Source organism: Solea senegalensis, linkage group LG4 (genome assembly GCF_019176455.1).
Source record: "Solea senegalensis isolate Sse05_10M linkage group LG4, IFAPA_SoseM_1, whole genome shotgun sequence".
In the NCBI taxonomy this organism is placed as follows: Eukaryota; Metazoa; Chordata; class Actinopteri; order Pleuronectiformes; family Soleidae; genus Solea; species Solea senegalensis.
The window spans coordinates 4,337,374-4,354,908 of NC_058024.1; the positions used below are offsets into that span (position 1 = coordinate 4,337,374).

Genomic DNA, 17,535 nt, shown 5'->3' on the forward strand with positions numbered 1-17,535 from the left:
AAAAACCCTCCTGCTGATTAATAGTTTTGATAGTCCTGTGCAGCTGGAGCCAGACCGCGACCATGACGCTGAGAGTGGCCGCTCCGCTGTGTCTGCTCGCCGCCGTGTGGATGACGGAGTGCGCGCCTCCGACCTGCTACTCCAGGGCGCTCAGTCTGAGCAAAGAAGTCATGGCTCTGCTGGAGAAGATCCACACCTACCAGCGCACGGTGAGACGCTGACAATCCGTCCACTTCAACAGCGGCGGTTCAGTTCAACTGTGTTCTAAAGATGCTGTTTGTTTTTGCAGAAAACATGCGCTGAAGTCCTGCCCGCGATCTTCATTGATGTGCATGTAAGTTTGGAGACATTGATGATTTTTTTTGGAAGACCTAATTCTACGGAAGAGGATTAGGGCTACATGTATTTGTTTTTGTTTTTTTAAAGGAAGTATAAAAATAAGTCAGCGTGAATTCTGAAAAAAAAGTATACAAAATTCTCAGAATTCTGACTTTAATCTCAGAATCCATGCTAATTTAGAATCATCCATCCATTTTTTTTTTTACCGCGTTATCCTCCACGCAAGAACGTTTTTAAAAAGTTTTTCTCAAAATAAATTCACACGTGGCCTCAATCCTCCTCCATATACACGGGCCCACACACAGGGATAACATTAAAAGCAGTTTCCTGTTTCAATCTTTCTACAACTCTTCCCTACACACATACAGTATTTGTATGGAAATCATTTCCTCAGGTGCCAAAGTATTTTTTATTGATCTTTTCACATAGAAAATCCAGCTTTTACATTCATATATCACTGTGTATTATAAAAGAAAAAAAAACAACAACTTATTTTGTAAACATCAATTTACCTATGCACATTTCTAATATTTAGGTATAGCTTTATTGGCTTCACGATACTGGACTTTTGTCACTTGCTTTGCCCATGCTGCAACCTGTGCATGTTTTAAATAACGTGTATATTTATATATGTGTACATATAGCATTGGAAAAATCCTGTGTGTGATCTGAACAAGTTTGTTTGTTTACATCAGTTTGATTTGTAACATGTATGATTGGTTAAATCCCAGTGTGAGGGAGCATTAGCACATGAGATGCTATCAAAATATGAACTCTCAAGCAACGACTCAAGGACATTTTTTATAACGTGTTCTGCGTGTGCTACATTTTACATTTGGTTGCAGCCTTTGCAATTTACTGATTGCATAGTTTCATGTTGATAAGACCCAAAACAATATGATTTCCATAATCCCCCCAAAAATACAATAATCAGATTAAGATGTGAGCCATAGTCAGGCCATGTTCTGTTATGTGTTAATGGGATAATTCATCAGCAACACGTGTAAACATCATCATTCTGAATAAGTTCAGTAGTCAGATTATTGGTGTCCATGTTAACGTAGTCATTCATAAGCACTGTCTCATGTCCAGTTATGTATAGAAGTATGAAGAGTTGAAGTTGTGACACAGTCGACAAAGACAATGGTCCCAGTGAGAGAGGGGCTGTAGCTTTTCATTTCACAACACACATGAAACCAATTCCTTTGTAATTGAATCAGACCAGCGCTTTGTTTGGTTTGGTTTTTTCCCCCTCATGACAAACTCTTCTCTGATGTTTGTGATGATGATTCTAGGACGACGACGACGATGATATTTCAAAAGATTTACGAACAATGTAAGTGGTGCACAGACGTTCTGTTTAAAAAACACTATTATGGTTTTGTAGAACTCGTGCGTCACCACGAAGCTGCGTGACCTTCTCTACGTGCTGCTGAACCATCCCAGCCAGTACTGCAGGGAGCGTCCCAGGATGGTGCTGCTCAAGCGTAAAGTCCAGAACCTGCACACCATCATCACCAGAATGTGTTATCGGGTGAGAAGTAACCGTCTGTGTTCCTGCTCTCGACACAACTGTTGTTCTTTTCTAGCCTGAGAGAATGTGACCGCGTGTCTTTGTTTCTCGTTGGCAGGACCTGGTGTTTTTCACAGATGACTGCGAAGCCATCGACACTGGCCACAGCAGCCCTTACTACGCAGAGGACAGGCTTCAGCTTTTGCAAGAGGAGAGATGAGCAGCACAGACACCACTCTGTTACACTCATATAAAACACATATCAACAACAACAACAATACGTACAATGCTCCTACACACACCGCTGCCCTGATTTAAAGTGTCTTTGACTTTGGCAGGACACGCTGCGCTGGAGCTCATGTTAGAGGACATGTGTGATTACATTCCAGCAAGGAGTGCTGAACTTTCCACAGGAAACTTGCCGAATGCCAACCGTACCTATGAAAACCTTGAAATAATAAACTAATAAGAGACGCTTGTGGGTCCTTTAACCACTGCTTACTCAGCAGAGCTGAGCAAAGGTCCATGCGTCATTAAGAGAAATGTGTTGTGTTGCATTTACCCTTGGCCTGACATTTAGTGGAGTTGAACATCATGTTTTTAAGTCTTACATGAGGAAATAGGCACCCTTACGTTATATGTTTCTAAGCAACTGAATACCAGGACAAAACATCACTTCTCCATCAGGCAAAACTAACCTTTTTTCTTATTATCTAAACTATTCAATCATGTACGACAATTACTAACTTGAATTTGCCACAGAATGTCACTAGTGTCTTGAAACTCTGTTCTTCTTAAAGAATGAAGTAACTGAATCCTGAACGACTAATGGTTTTTGAGGAGAATAAACTCAGTGTCATGGACACATTAGAAAGTTAGGGCTGTTCTTTGTACATCTCCATACAGTATCACTCAATAAAACTCATTGATATACATTTTTTTGTTTTATCTCTGAAGTTATGTTTACATTGTCTCTTTATTTCTCAGTCCTGGACATGAATGCAGAGTTATCAGTTATTTAAAAAAAAAAACATTTTCTCTCAACAAATGAAAAATAAACTGGTGGTTATAACTATGATGAACAATGTGATTTTACATCAATCATGTTGTCCATGTTCTTTTCCACTGACCCAATGGAGGCCAAATACAGTCCATAATTGCCTCCTTGTTGATCATGGCCTCTGCTGCTCTCTTGTGGTCAGACGGTGTAACCTGCACGCTGGGGAATAACAGTTGCTTAATAAACCTTAATCATGTCAGAGAATAACTGATTTATCTGTTTTATTTTCTTCTGATTTCTGCTGGTGGATACAGTTTTTACTCGTACTGAAACATTTCATGTGACATGTCAACACTAAACAAACAAGGGATTAAAGAAAAGGTATAGTCTATGTGCATTATGTACAGAAGTAGTTATGGACATTATATATGGAATGACCAATCAGACCAGGAACAGGCCCCAAAGCATGCTGGGAAGTCAAGTGCTTATGTTGCGGTGAAAACAGCTTGTTTAGCTCAACAACAAAGGTAAGACAACATTTCTGGTTGTATTAATTGAAAGTGAGTTGTTGTTTTGCTCTTATTTTGCTGCTGGGTCCGTGAGTTTTGGTCGTAGAGTGATACAAATGGTACCGTTGTAATCTGTGAAGTCTCTACTGTCGAGCAGACATGTTGGGTTTTTTTCAACATGACGGCGCTGATTCTCCGGTGCCTTTTAAATGTTTACACTGTTTTCAGCTTGTGTTGGTTCGCTCACTTGGCGTTTAGTCTGTGTTTGGTGAACATAAGAATGGTTTTTTATGAGCTTTTAGCCGAGTTTCTGAGCTTTCTGTCGGTATGCACCATGTCAATATTGGTAAAAAAGGTAAACGTGCCTTTGATAAGTGTGTGTTGCAGTGAGTTTTACTCCCCCTCCGTACCGGGTTTTTGTGTCTACACAAGTAACTTGCACATCCAATTCCACAGTAGTTTTTTTATTCTTATTATTTTGAAGTGGAGATGTATAAGCTACTAATGCTGCTTCATCCACTCCTGCCTGGTCTCCTGCAGATACACTGCACTGAGATTATGGAACTAACTTCCACAGCATGTTAGACACGCCCCTTCACTGTCCACTTTTAAAACACATCTTAAAACCCATTTTTACTCTTTGGCTTTCGACCCAGTAAGAGACATTGGTTTTTATCTTTTTTATATAGTTTTATTGTATGACTTGTTCATTTGTGTTGTATTTATACTTTCTACAGTATTTTATTGTATGTTTTATTGTTTGTTGTTAGGTCTATGATGTCATTGTTATATTTTATTTGGCCTATTTATCTCTGATGTACAGTATTTTATTGTATGTTTTATTGTTTGTTGTTAGGTCTATGATGTCATTGTTATATTTTATTTGGCCTATTTATCTCTGATGTACAGCACTTTGTTTCAGCTGTTGTTGTTTTTTAAAGTGCTTTATAAAAAAAGTTGGATTGGATAGAATAGTTTGGGGGGGACAGTGGATCAACGGTAGAGTGCGTTGTCCGTCAACTTTAAGGTTGAGAGTTTGATTCCTGGCTCAGCAAGTCTACATGTCAATGTGTCCCTGGGCAAGACACTTAAAGTAATAGAGGACACTTTTACCTCAACAAAAAAATATATTGTATTTTTTTTTGTGACTGTTATATCAACTGGAAATATGAATGATTGCTCTACCATGACCTGGGGGGCCAATGAGTATCTAGTCTGGTCAAGAGGGGGCCGGTGTAGAGGGAAAAAAGTAGAAAACAACTTCAGTAGTATTATAACATATATATGTGTGTATATATATATATGTATATATATGTACTAATATTCCATCATGAGATTGCAATAAAGACCGTTTATGATGATATTTCATAGAATTTCAAAGTAAAAGTGCTTGTTTTCATATGGAACGATTTGTATACTTCACAATAAATATGTATTTATGATGCAGAATAAATTTATTAACATCAAAAACGGACAGACATAAACCTTAGATTTTGTGAATAATAATGTGGACAACGGTAATTAAAACAACAAACAAGTTTCTATACATTTAATTTAACTTTGAACGTAATACATTTAATGATGTGATCATTACAACCAAATATGTTTTCATTGTAACATGATATTAAGTGGTGGGCCACATGTGACACCTCTGCTCTACCATGTTTCCACATTGTCAGCTTTTCTCCTCCTTAGTCTGTCTCTGGTCCTCCTGCGCTGCAGGACGGATCTCTAGGTCCAGGTGTGTCCAGTCTCTGCTGTGCAGGCGTCTGCAGACTGCATCGCTGTCCTCCTCTGAAGTGCTTTCACTCACCTTTTAAGTGTTTTTGTGGCAGCACTTTAAATGTGCAGCATGAAGAGCACGAACCTTGATCCACCACAGGGTGGTGCTGGTTCTCGTTGCTCCTCATCACCACATCAGATAAAGATAGTGTTCCCATCGTCACATGATATTTGTTTTGCAAATGACTAATAAGGAATATTTTATTTCTACTTTTAGTAAAATAAAATAAAAAATGTTCAGTCTTTTATTGATTTCAAATCATCACTGAATGTTTGAAATACATTATTATCATACATACCATGAAACACCATAAACTACACTACTGTGTCTTAGGGCAGCACCAGCTTTGTTTTTTTTATGTCTGTCAAATTCTGTGATCCTTGGCATTTGGATTGGAATGATGTGACTTAAAGTCGCTGAGTTGAACTCATACAGTGTGTGTGGTAACGCTCAAGCATGTCATGAATAAACCTGGTGTAATAAAATAAAACAGTGGGACAAACACAGGTTTTTACCAGTCACATTATTAGGGTTCTTAACCTTTAACCTGTACAAGCAGTTTTTTCCTTAAATGTATTATTTTAAAACGCCATATAGGTTTCCTGTATTTTTTTGGATGTGTTCTAAAGAAGTGATTGAAAGATAATTATACTGTATGGTCATGATAGCATTGCTCAAACAACAAATCTAATGGTGACATCAGACTCTTTCTACTGTCCCTGTGTCTGCTGCGTTACCTCGTCCTTTTCATCCCTCAGGTTTTGCACTGCAGCTTTGCTTGTTTATGTATTTTATTACATTCTCCTGTCATGTGTAAACTCATTTATATTATTTCATTTGTTTACAGGTTCCACATGGTGTTTCTCTTGTTTCCTGCAACTTTCTGGCACAGATTAAAAGCTTCCATAACGAGCATGTGTTCCGGCCCTGGCTTCTTTTACTCAACACGTTATAGAGTGTGTGACCCCACAGGTTTCAACTGTCCTACCTCACCTATACTCCCACTCCACTATGCAATGACCTCTCTGTGTGCTATTGTTAAATGTGTTTGTTCAGTTTAGTTGTCCCTGTTGTAAATGTTGTTATTTCTTGATGCCGACGTACACAGAGGAATGGAAAACCACAGTCATATTCTTTGTAGGTCTGATTCATATTTAAGCAGCGACATATTGATGTCAAACACGTCATATTGTCTCACTCTCTGTAGCCAATAATGTTGTTATGATAAATCAATTGATATTGATAATTATTTGGGATAAAATGAAAGATTTAGTTTGTGAAGTTTGAAGAAACCAATCCATTGTGGTTTTTTAAACTTTTTTTAAACAGAGAGACATTTAATCGTATGTCGCTACATACTGAACCTGTTTTATTTTGATGTGGAAGAAAATTGAAGAAACATGTCAAGAGACAAGAGTCAGTGTAGTTGGGCAAAGTCGCATTTACGTTATAAATAAAAACAAAACAACAACCAAAAACCACTGTGCTATATCTACAGTTACGTATCCATCATGGCTATGCACACAAAGACTCCTGCAGGTGGTGCTTAACCAATCCCTCTTTGCCCATTAAATAGGTCATTTTTTAGTTTTTTTATGTTTAGATATTAGTTATTTGTTAAGTGGCCCCTTACATCGACTCTCGAGGAGCATTGTGAAAAAAATTGCATGTGAGCTGTGACCTCTGTGACACAGCTGACAGTTGTTTTGTAGACACTTGTCTGACTTCATACATTTAGGATTTGATGGTCCAGTGTGTAAAATTTTAGGTGAAATTATTTTGTTTAGAGTTTTGAGGTAAAGTTAATGCTACACATGCCAGCACAATTGTAAGAGACAAGTGAGTTGAGGGATATGTCGCTTAATTGTATGCACTATACCAGAGGTGTCAAACTGGCGGCCCGTGGGCCACCTGTGGCCCCCCAATTGATGACATGTGGCCCACCACTTAATATCATGTTGTTATGAAAACATGGTCCTCTACCTTTAAACACAGCGCGTGTGGCTAAATATTATATACAAGTAGGTTTGCTAGCAATTTTTATAATAGTAATAATAATAATACTTTTGGGTTGTAATTATCCAATTATTAAATGTATTACAGTCAACATTAAATTACATACATAAGCTTGTTTAGTGTTTTAATTAAAGTTGTCCATGTTACTATTAACTTAATTTGAGATTTATTTAAAAATAGGGTTTATTTTGGTTTTATTGAGACGTATACATCATTCCATATCCAAACAAGTGCTTTTAATTTGAAATTCTGTGAAATATCACCATGAATATTTTTAATTGTGACATCCTGATGGAATATTATGTTATTATTTTAAGTTCCTGAACTTTCCTGTAGACCGGCCCCCTCTTGACCCGACTAGACACTCATTGGCCCCCAGGCTCCTGTACTACACCTTAAGTGTTTCCCATACTTTCTATATTTCTTCTAAAGATAGCAAACTATTGTGACCTAAAGCACAATATGAATAATGTAATTAATGTAGCGACCAATTAAAGCCATTTGCATAACACTTCATATCATTTTGAATCATTTCTACAAGATGTTTGGTAAATATGCATGCTACTTAAAACATAAACACATAAATCGTATGGTGGACCCCCAAGTTAATCTTTGATGGCCCTTTCATTGTGTCCTAATCCATACTTTGAGAAACTTAACACACAATGTATCTGTTGCAACAGGAATTTAGAATCCACTTTGTTGTATGCTTCACTGCCATGATTAAAACTCAGGCTACAGAAACATGTGAGTTAATGTGCGTTGTGTCTTGTTAAGAGGTTGAACCCACAGTGCACTTCTTGTAAGATGTATTGATCGTCATTAAAGAGCTGCAGAATCCTCCCTATCATCATCATTAAGCTAAAAACCACAACAGATCATTGTAGCTGCATACGCCGGCGGGCAACTATAGGCACTTTTTATGATCTGTGACATCACAGTGAAAACTCGAAATGCTGCAACGATTAAGCCTGAGGGTGATAGTAATCAGTCTCTGCTCTGCTTGTAAAAGACTTATCAGAGACCTATTTTTAATACAATTTTCCCTGATGTATTTTATGTTTGTTTTGTTTTACGATGGTTTCAGGCCATTTCCCATCACTTTTATTGCACCTTTAAAAGAAACGTTGCCTCATTAGTTCACATGAGAAAACGTTTTCCTCCTAATTTTACAATAGACCGTTGGCACAGAGTGAACCTGGCTGTGAAGTCTTTTCATTGTAGTCTATACTGTAAATCAGGCATGTCCAAAGTCCGGCCCACCGGCCAATCGCGGCCCTCGCTGAGGTTTTATAATGTATAAGCATTGCCAGATAGAGACTTGGACACCGACTTGACACCAGAGGAGTCTCGGGTTTGAAAGCCACCTGTGACAGACAGCTATATGCACTCATATTATGTTATTTGACTCCAGATGTGAAAGAAAGGCATTTTTTTCTCTCCGTACGTAGCGTATATTTGGTTACATTTCCATTTAAAATTGATAATTGTGACAATGATAATTACATTTTTTATAAAACAGTGCATTTGTATGTAAATGTCAAAGGTCGGAAGTGAAAATTGGCCCCTGGAGATCTTCACATTATCAAATCTGGACACCCCTGCTGTCAGTAATACATCACTAAACCCTTTCTCCCTCTTTGTGTTTAATCTTTATTATTATTGTTCTTTTTTTGGGAAAAAAAACTTTAGTAACAATAAAATGTACACTGTGCAGTCTTCTATAAAGTATACCTAAAAGGGATACTTGAGTAAAAGTACAAGTATCTTACCGGAAAATGACTTTGGTAGAAGTTGAAGTCACTTTTTTATAAAATTACTTAAGTTAAAGTCTTTAAGTTTATGACCTTTACTGTACTTAAGTATCAAAAGCCATTTTCTGATATATAATGTACTTAAGTTTTAGAATTAAAAGTAAAGTGATGAGTTACAATGGTTGCTCAGTGGTAGGGCGAGTTGTCTTTCAACTAGAAGGTTATCGGTTCAATTCCTGGCTCTAACCCCTTGTTGCGTGAGTGCGTGAATGGGTGAAAACTGTAGCGTAAAGCAGCTCATCAAGCCTAGAAAAGCTCTCCATAAATACAGACCATAATACCAGCCCTTCTTCAGATTTTATAACGAGTGGAGTAAAAGTAAAAGTTACTGCAAATATAAATAACAAAGTAAAAAATGGTGTACATAAGTACAGTAACAAAGTGTTTGTATTTGTACTTTATTACAACACAACACCGACACTTGTACTCTTTTCCCTCGTGTGTTTATTGCATTTAATTTCCTCACACGTGGCCTTTGTTTAAATCACGCAGATATGAACACACGCTTTCCTGCAGCGTTATAGTTTTTAGTTTTGCCAAAGGCGGCCGCGGTAAATTGGTGTTGATGTCTATCACTGCTGCGACTACGTCCACGCTGCGTTATTCATAATATTCACACCACATGCTCGTGGCTGGCTGGACTCACAGCGAGGACACGGTGGTGCGTTCAGGTTTGACGTGAACTTCATTCACAGCAGCGCACATTTCGCTCTTGTATCGAGGCTCGTGAACTCAAAAGTGATCATGCCCTGGAAATCAGATGACACAAGTATATTTCAATGGAAACTTTCCCCCGAGTATAGCGCTGAAAAAAATGCGTTCTTTTACACAAATGATTTAACAATTATTATAGTTTAAGATAAGATGAGACAAAAACTCACTGATTTGACCTCAAGTGCTGACTTTAGTCACTGTTACACCGACTGTGAACAGAAGGTGGTGGTGTGGTGTTTGATGAGCTCTCCGTCGGTTACATAAACCAAAATGTATGTGTTTTCCTTTCAAATGGATTATATTTAGTGTCTAACATTATTTTATATCACTTATATATCAGCTTATTCATTTAGTGCCTTTACAATAAAATGTACAATAAAAGTCTAATAAAAACAAGATGAGCAGGCGTTTATAGAGTCTTTATAGAACTTTTTTTTTTTTCATTTTTAAAATCAGTGCGTCAAATTAATTTAGAAGATAAAACGGTAGACCCATGGATGGATGGAATAATCCATTCAAAAATAATTGATGTTTTTTGGGGGAACTTTTCTCCTGCGCTTATAAAACAGAAAATAAATCAATTCTGTTCATTCACCAAACACACTTTTAATGTGATTAATGTCACGTTCTCAACTTTACTCATTCACTATTTTTTTAAATGAATTCTTAATTATATATAAAGTCCAATAACGCAAGAAAACCCCCAGATTGATTGTTAAATTGTTCAAATCGTTGTCAATAATTATTTCTCTATAAAGCAAACGTCTCAAGTAAGCTTTGTCCTGAAGATCAAAGGCCGTTTGAAGCCAAAGAGTCAAACTGGCCTCCTGTGATCTTTTTTTGGATGATATAAACAAGTGACTTTTGTTTTCTGCCTGACTCCTGGCAACTCAGGCAAGAAAGATAGAGCGCGCACAGGGATAGATGGGTGTGGGGTGAAGAACAATGACAGTTTTTTTTTTTTTTTTAAAGAAAGGACGGGATCCCCTTTGGCTCTTTTGTGTCAGGTTTCTATTTCTTTCTTTCTCTTCAGATGAAGCGTTCATCCGTGTGATTTCAACGAATTGTCATACACCCATCATACACACACGTGTATATATATATATATATATATATATATATATATATATGTATATATGTGTGTGTGTGTGTAGGGGGAAAAATAAAATGACTGCATAAATCTTGTTGTGTGTGTGTGTGTGTGTGCAATGTGTGTGTGTGTGTGTGTGTGGAGCGAGGAGGAAATCTCAGCGCGGAGAGAGAGAGAGAGAGAGAGAGAGAGAGAGGAGATGTTGCCCGTCCCAGTCCCCCGTTGACATTTTAGGAATGATAAAAGTTCCGCCTTGCCTGGAGCTATAGCCTCGCTGGAGCCGACTTCAGTCTGCGGCAGATTGCCTTCGCTCATTACAGCAATTATTTTACTCCAATTTAACCCCTGCCTGAATGTCAGCGAAGTTAAGAGAACGCCTTTGTTTTTTTTTTTTTGTTTTTTTTTAAACCGGCCTGTATAATCCAACCACCTTACGTACCTGACCCCTGCTTTGTCATTTATCCATATATGTGCTCCAATAATGTATACACTATGTTTAAATGTGGATTGGACACGTGGGTCCCAGCACCCTGTGATGGCAGGGTGTCACCTGGCTCTAAAAAAAAACACGCCCCCATAATGATACTTGTTTGGATTGTTTACAAGCCATTTTAGTCCTGAGAAGAAATCACCACTATTTATCAGTATATGTTCTCCAAGTCAGCACAACTGGTTGTCACAATCAACCCCCCTTCTCTCCCTCCCTTCCTCCCTCCTCACCCAAAAACAAAAAGAAGAAGAAGAAGAAGAAGAAAAGTCTTCTGGCGCCAACAAAATCTAGGTTAGTTGTTTGACAGCAATGGGCAACAGCTGTGGCAACACATTCCACCGCAATCACGACATGTCACGAGTGTGACTTAACATTTTGCAAGAGTGAAAATTGTTGCGAAAGGTGCAGATTAAAAAAAAAATGCTGCGACAAAGTGACGCAGAGTTGTGATGGTGAGTGACGTGAGCCCCTTGTTGTAATAATAATAATAATGATAATAATAATAATAATAATAATAATAATAATAATAATAATAATGATAATAATAATAATACAAATAACAATAATATATAATAAAGCTGAATAACTCATTCATTTTTTTACAGACCTGATGTTTTTTTTATGACAATGGACATAAACTCCATAAATCATGAAAGGCTGAATAATGTTCTATTTTTGTTGTAATAAAAAAATAGAAAATATATTGTTGTAGACTTATGTATGAAATAGTCACGGAGAACAACTGCTTCATGAAAAAAGAATAAACAATTTATTAAGTTATGTCACAAATATATTCATAATATAAATGAGGATATTCTTCAAATATACATTATTTTACAGTACACATATCCCTTCCAAAGGGAATCATTATGACAACAGACAGTGCTGTTATTTAAAAAACAAAACAAAAAAACAAATAAAACAAATGCTGTGGTTCTCCAGATTCACAAAGAGCATTCATGAGACAATGGATTCAGACACGCGCTGATATGAATGCACCGAATCATGTAGAAAAGTATGCTTTTTGCACTTGCTGTTTGGTGTTGGTGCAAACAGTTGGTGAAATAGCCCTTTACCTGACTGTAAGCAGCAACAGAGGCGAGGAGTGGCCTTTTTTGACAGCTCACAGCCCGCTATCCATACTTCACTGTCCATGACACATCACATCATATAAGTTTGTTTTTCCACCTCTGCACCGCAAAAATATCCACCTTAAAGTCATTTATTCTCGTCTTTTTCACTAAAATGTATTCCAAAACTCCTCTTTTTACAAAAACATCTCTTTAAATGTAAGAATAAATGACTGCTAAAGCTGGATTTTTTTAAATTATTATTATTATTTTTTTTTAAATGCAGAGTGTGAACTTACTGGCGAGGTCACAAGAAGTGGATAAAACTTCAAGGTCCTCAGAAGGGCGTGGAGGTTTCCTGGTGACCACACTGAGTCCACGGCCACGCGTGTGTCATCTCACCTGTCCAACCAGAGCGTACAGTCTTCGTGTCCTGCGTCCATATCAGGCCAGGTGGTACATGCTGTATCCGACGTGCGCGGCGTACAGTCCTACTGGGGAAACCGGCAGCGAGTGCCTCTGGAACGGGTGCGACCCTGCGTAGGACGCGGGGACGTGCGCACCGAGGGGAAAGGAAATCCCGAAAGCTGGCGGCAGCATCGGCTTTGCTGCCATTTTCAGTTTCTCAAGCTCTGCCTCCTGCAGCCGCTTGGCTTTGGCTCGTCTGTTCTGAAACCAGATCTTAACCTGGGTCTCCGTCAGGTTTAGGGAGCTGGAGAACTCTGCGCGCTCTGCGATGGAGAGGTACTGCTTCTGACGGAACTTCCTCTCCAGCGCCAGCAGCTGGGACGTAGTGAACGGGGTCCGGGGTTTTCTGTTGGTCTTGTGTTTTCGCAGAGGGCACGCGGGAGGACTCATTCTTCCTGAGGGAAGACAAAACGATTCCGCTCAGTATGTGAAAGAAAAAAAAAAACATGGACTACAGCGCGTAATGTGGCGCGTCATGACAAATCCATGCAATAGAAATAATCCTGTTTAAACCTGAGTGAGTGTAAAAACTAAACCAATTCTCCACAGAGAAATAGATCTTTCTGTGAGAAGACGCAACGCTTTTATTCAAAACATTGTTTTATAACACATAATAAATATAGCTGAATCATTTCTCCATCAATTCTAGCACATAATTAAGGAACTATTTGGATTTTATGGGTTAATCCTAAACGCATGCACTGACATCACTGTTCAACTTACTTGTAGGTGTGGGAGAAAACCGAGGATTCTGTATCCACGCACTTCTCTCTTTACTGTCCGGACTCTCGGGTTTAATCATCACGTCTTCGGGCATGTTCATGATCTCACCCATTGAATACGAGGAGCTCATGGGTAAAGCAGGAAGTGAAGTATCCAGACTCCCGAACGAGCTCATCCGTGCGCTCTTCCCGTGCAGCACATGGGACGTCCCGGCCAGGGACTGCAGTGAGTCCGGGGATGGCACCTCCCTGCTGGGCTTCCTGTCAGCCATCAGCGCCTCGACGCTGAAGGGCAGGATCGCCACTTTGGGCTTCCCGGTCTCCTCCGCGGGACTCAGGCTGGTCTGCATCTCGCCTCTGCTGAGGAGAGCCGAGGAGCGGGACGGAAGCTCTTCAGTTTTTAAAGCAGCGGTCAAAGCTGACATGGCGGTCGATGGGGCCATACAGGTCCCACTGGCACTGGTGGGTGGTGAAGCGGACTCTTTCGCGGGCGGGTATCGTGCGAAGAGTTTGGAAAAACCTAAGTGCGGCGTAATGTCCTAAGATGACGGTATCCTCATGTTTATGTGACCAAATTGGAGCGAAGGGCTGTAATAAGGCAGGCGTGGAGGCGGAGGCAGCCAATCGGGAGCGAGGGGGCGTGTCCATGTGAGACGCAAGTAAAAAAAAGAAAAAAGAAAAACAAAGTGGGAAAGTTAACAATTCTAACTCCGTCTAAACACAAGCAACTTCAGAAGACCATCAACACAACGAAGTACATATGGAATAATCTTTTACTCGCATTAATTATTGCTATGTGACTAAGAGCCATAAAACCAGACTAACTAGTTATTGTTTTCTCTATATATCATTTATATGTCAGGTGTTGATGTGATTGGATTGCTTTACACACTCAAAAACAGGAACATTTGGGGAATACTAGTGCACTTATAATCTTTGAGACACAGATCTCTGCTGTGATATAAATGTTGTGATAAGGTACACAATTCCTTGCCCTTGGTCCACGTCCTGCACCAACTATAGCGAAAAGCATTTGTAACCTTTCAGTGATGTGGATGACACGCACTGATTCTATGACACAAATAAACTTCAAATAAACACAAATAAACCTGATCACTTTTCTGTGCCAAACACCTGGACTAAGCCTTCTTTAGCCGCACCGCGCACCTGATGACTCCTGTGCAGTGAAGCTGTGAACATTGCACAACAGTTAACGACGTGAGATGAACACATGTTTATTGGTGGCTGCAGGGCTCGAATCAGATTGAAACACTCAGGCCTCAGGAGTCATTTAGAGGGTAATTATTGGGCTTAGGGGCGCACAAGGATTTTTTTTCCCCTTTACAGCCCTCTTTGACTGACATCCATTAATGTCACAATTATGTGCAGCCAGTGATGGCAAAGTGGGAGGAGACAGCGTGGAGTCAGGGAGGGGTTTAACCCGGGACTGTCAGTGTCATTATTACATTAACCACTAAATCGAAGTTTTCTATCTGTTTGGAGTTGGGGATTGTCTCCTGGTTCTCCAGCTTCCTCCCACAACACATGCAGACTGTTGCTTAATGTGACCTCCGAGTGATATCAAGGTTAAATAAATAAGAAGTGCAAACATCCACCAAATCTTTGAAATCCCTGAAATAGAAAAAAAAACAAAAAAAAACAAAAAACAAATCCTGAATCCTGAAAAGTGTATCCCCAGAAACGTCATCTACATGTATCATTAACGTTTTGAGTTATGCCGCTAAAAGACAGACATATCGGACAAAAAGCACACGGTCATAAATCTTTAGATTTCAGAGATGACTTAAGGATTCTTAAAAGTACGTGAAATGAGGTCGCCCTTGTATTTCTCTGTTCTCTTCTCTTCTCTCGCGGTGCAGTCAGTTCTCACAGACAAGAGTCCGCGTCGCTAATTGTCAAGCGTAAACAATCTGTCAAGATTTGTCAGTCCCTCTTTAATGGCCAGACAAGTGATGTTGTTTTTAGGCGCCAGCCGCGGCCCGATCAAAGCGCTCCACTTTTTTTCGGGGAGACTATTGAAGCAGCAGCAGCAGCAGCAGCAGCGCCGCCTCCTCCTCCTCAATACCCGCCCTAGCCCAGGGACACTGAGCCATTCAGCCTGAAAAATTAGCCTTTTCTCCGACGATCGCACGGCATTTCCATCTATTCAAATGAGCGCTATAGTCAGAGGAAAAGGTCAGCGCCCGCTACTTTACCTTCAGAGAGTCCTGCACTGAGAATACGTCTCCTTTGGTGCAAGTGATTCCCCCAGATACACACGAGACACGTGATCAGTGTGTGTGTGTGTGTGTATACATATTTGTGATGACCAAACATAAACAAAAAAAAAAAGAGGACATTTAATGAAAGTGAGGACAGTTTCCGTCACTGCGTAAAACGGCTGCTCTTAGGGTTAGGTTAAAGTTTAGGGTTAGGCTTTTACTTGTGATGGTTAAGGTTATAGGGTAAGGGGCTATAGTATATATACTGTATTTATATATATATCATTTGTTGCCTCACAAAGAATGCTGCACAAACATGTGTGTTGTACATGTGACTGCAAGTGTCCACAATCTTCCATTGAAATGATCACAGTATAGTGTACATGGACCACATCTATCTCTCATGATAGCTAAAGACAAACACACACCCATGTTGTATATACTCTGAAAACATGCTGTGTACAATGTTGTTTTTTAATCATAGTAAAATGTCTCTATATTTTGTGTTCCCCAGTGCTTCAAATGCATTCTCACTAGTATATATAACACTGCAAATTGCCTCCATATAGTAAATTATAATCATACACAATCTTAATTGGGTTAGGGTAAAGAGTTTGTAGATTACTGTCTTTTTTGAATTCTTACATCAATACAATGGTGTTTATGTTTATGATTCATTCCAACACACCACACATTTTGGACCACATGTATGAACTTTATTCAACAGAGGTTAAAATCAAGTCCTCCTAGAAAATCTAGACAAAGAAAAAAAAATCTATATAAAATGACATAATAATCAAATTTACCATTACATTATAAACTACTTTTACTTTTTACACTACTCAAATAATCCAATAATAAAGGGGCTTTTGGCTGATAAAAGTCATATTAAAGATATTCCACGCAGGGACCACAGTGTTGTCACAGTGTTCATTTAGAGCCATGTGCTTGTGAATTGATTTGATTGATAGTTGATTGATTGAAATGTTAGTACTGTGATTAATATTCAAGGTGACAAGGACATGACTGTATTACATGCATGAGTAAATTCACAGGCTAAACTGTATTCATTTATTTATCTATTGTTATTTAAATATATATTTCTATAGGGAAGGCACTGAAACAATGAAGAGGTCAGTGTATAATTAAAATAAATGAACTCCATAATTAGTATTATTGAGCATGGAACTCAATATGAACCACTTCATTAAACATAGGTTTGAACAAACTTGTGATTTCCGGTTGACACTCGTATTCAAATGTGAGCCAGTCACCCACATAACCAGATAACCAGAAAACCTGGTTAATCCACAACGCTCTCTAACGCAAGCCTTAATTTATCATTTCCTCTGAAACTGAGTATGTGTGTGCGCGCGCGCGCGTGCGTTTGTGCGTGTTGGTGTATTTGTTGCCTCTTTAGGAAATGCTCTGGCATAAACACTGGCCTTGTCAGGAGCAGTATAGTCCTCGTGGAGCTGTTAAAATGGAGGGCTTATATTTGAATTGTGGTGATGTTAAGTTAAGGGATGATCCAAATGAATGGAAGTCAATGCAGTGTCCTGAGACGAGAAGTGTGCGTGCGTGTGTGTGTGTGTGTGTGTGTGTGTGTGCAGGTAAATCATTCTCCCTGCATGTATGCGCGCAGCTGCAGCGAGTTTGGAAACACTTAAAGTCTCTAACCTGGAACCAGTGGCATTGCTCCGCAAGCTTTGAAGTCACCGGGAGTCTCCGGGGCTCCCACGTCCGTCTGAAGTCCGTCTCCGCCCGGGGGCTCAAACACTTAAC

The 17,535-nt window shown here is 39.2% G+C and overlaps 2 protein-coding genes across 2 annotated transcripts; one reads left to right on the forward strand and one right to left on the reverse strand.

Annotated features, from left to right (window-relative positions):
- Positions 1-17: 17 nt before the first annotated feature.
- Positions 18-3,116, forward strand: LOC122768396 (cytokine-like protein 1). Its single transcript, XM_044024377.1, has 4 exons — positions 18-209; positions 290-334; positions 1,727-1,873; positions 1,971-3,116. Exons 1-4 carry the CDS (start codon positions 63-65, stop codon positions 2,070-2,072), a joined length of 441 nt encoding a protein of 146 aa, XP_043880312.1. The 5' UTR covers positions 18-62; the 3' UTR covers positions 2,073-3,116.
- Positions 3,117-12,014: 8,898 nt separating this feature from the next.
- On the reverse strand, positions 12,015-14,188 carry msx1a (muscle segment homeobox 1a). Its single transcript, XM_044023209.1, has 2 exons — positions 13,530-14,188; positions 12,015-13,201 (listed from the first exon to the last, which is right to left on the reverse strand). The coding sequence occupies exons 1-2, from the start codon at positions 13,969-13,971 to the stop codon at positions 12,783-12,785; spliced, it is 861 nt and encodes a 286-aa protein (XP_043879144.1). The 5' UTR covers positions 13,972-14,188; the 3' UTR covers positions 12,015-12,782.
- Positions 14,189-17,535: the final 3,347 nt, after the last annotated feature.

What these genes read in the sequence shown, in the direction of transcription:
- LOC122768396 (XM_044024377.1), top strand. Translation starts at nt 63, where the DNA reads ATGACGCTGAGAGTGGCCGCTCCGCTGTGTCTGCTCGCCGCCGTGTGG. An exon ending in TCCACACCTACCAGCGCACG is followed by an intron (nt 210 to 289) that starts GTGAGACGCTGA and finishes TTGTTTTTGCAG; the next exon opens with AAAACATGCGCTGAAGTCCT. An exon ending in CGATCTTCATTGATGTGCAT is followed by an intron (nt 335 to 1,726) that starts GTAAGTTTGGAG and finishes ATGGTTTTGTAG; the next exon opens with AACTCGTGCGTCACCACGAA.
- msx1a (XM_044023209.1), bottom strand. Translation starts at nt 13,971, where the DNA reads ATGGCCCCATCGACCGCCATGTCAGCTTTGACCGCTGCTTTAAAAACT. An exon ending in GTTTTCTCCCACACCTACAA is followed by an intron (nt 13,202 to 13,529) that starts GTAAGTTGAACA and finishes GTCTTCCCTCAG; the next exon opens with GAAGAATGAGTCCTCCCGCG.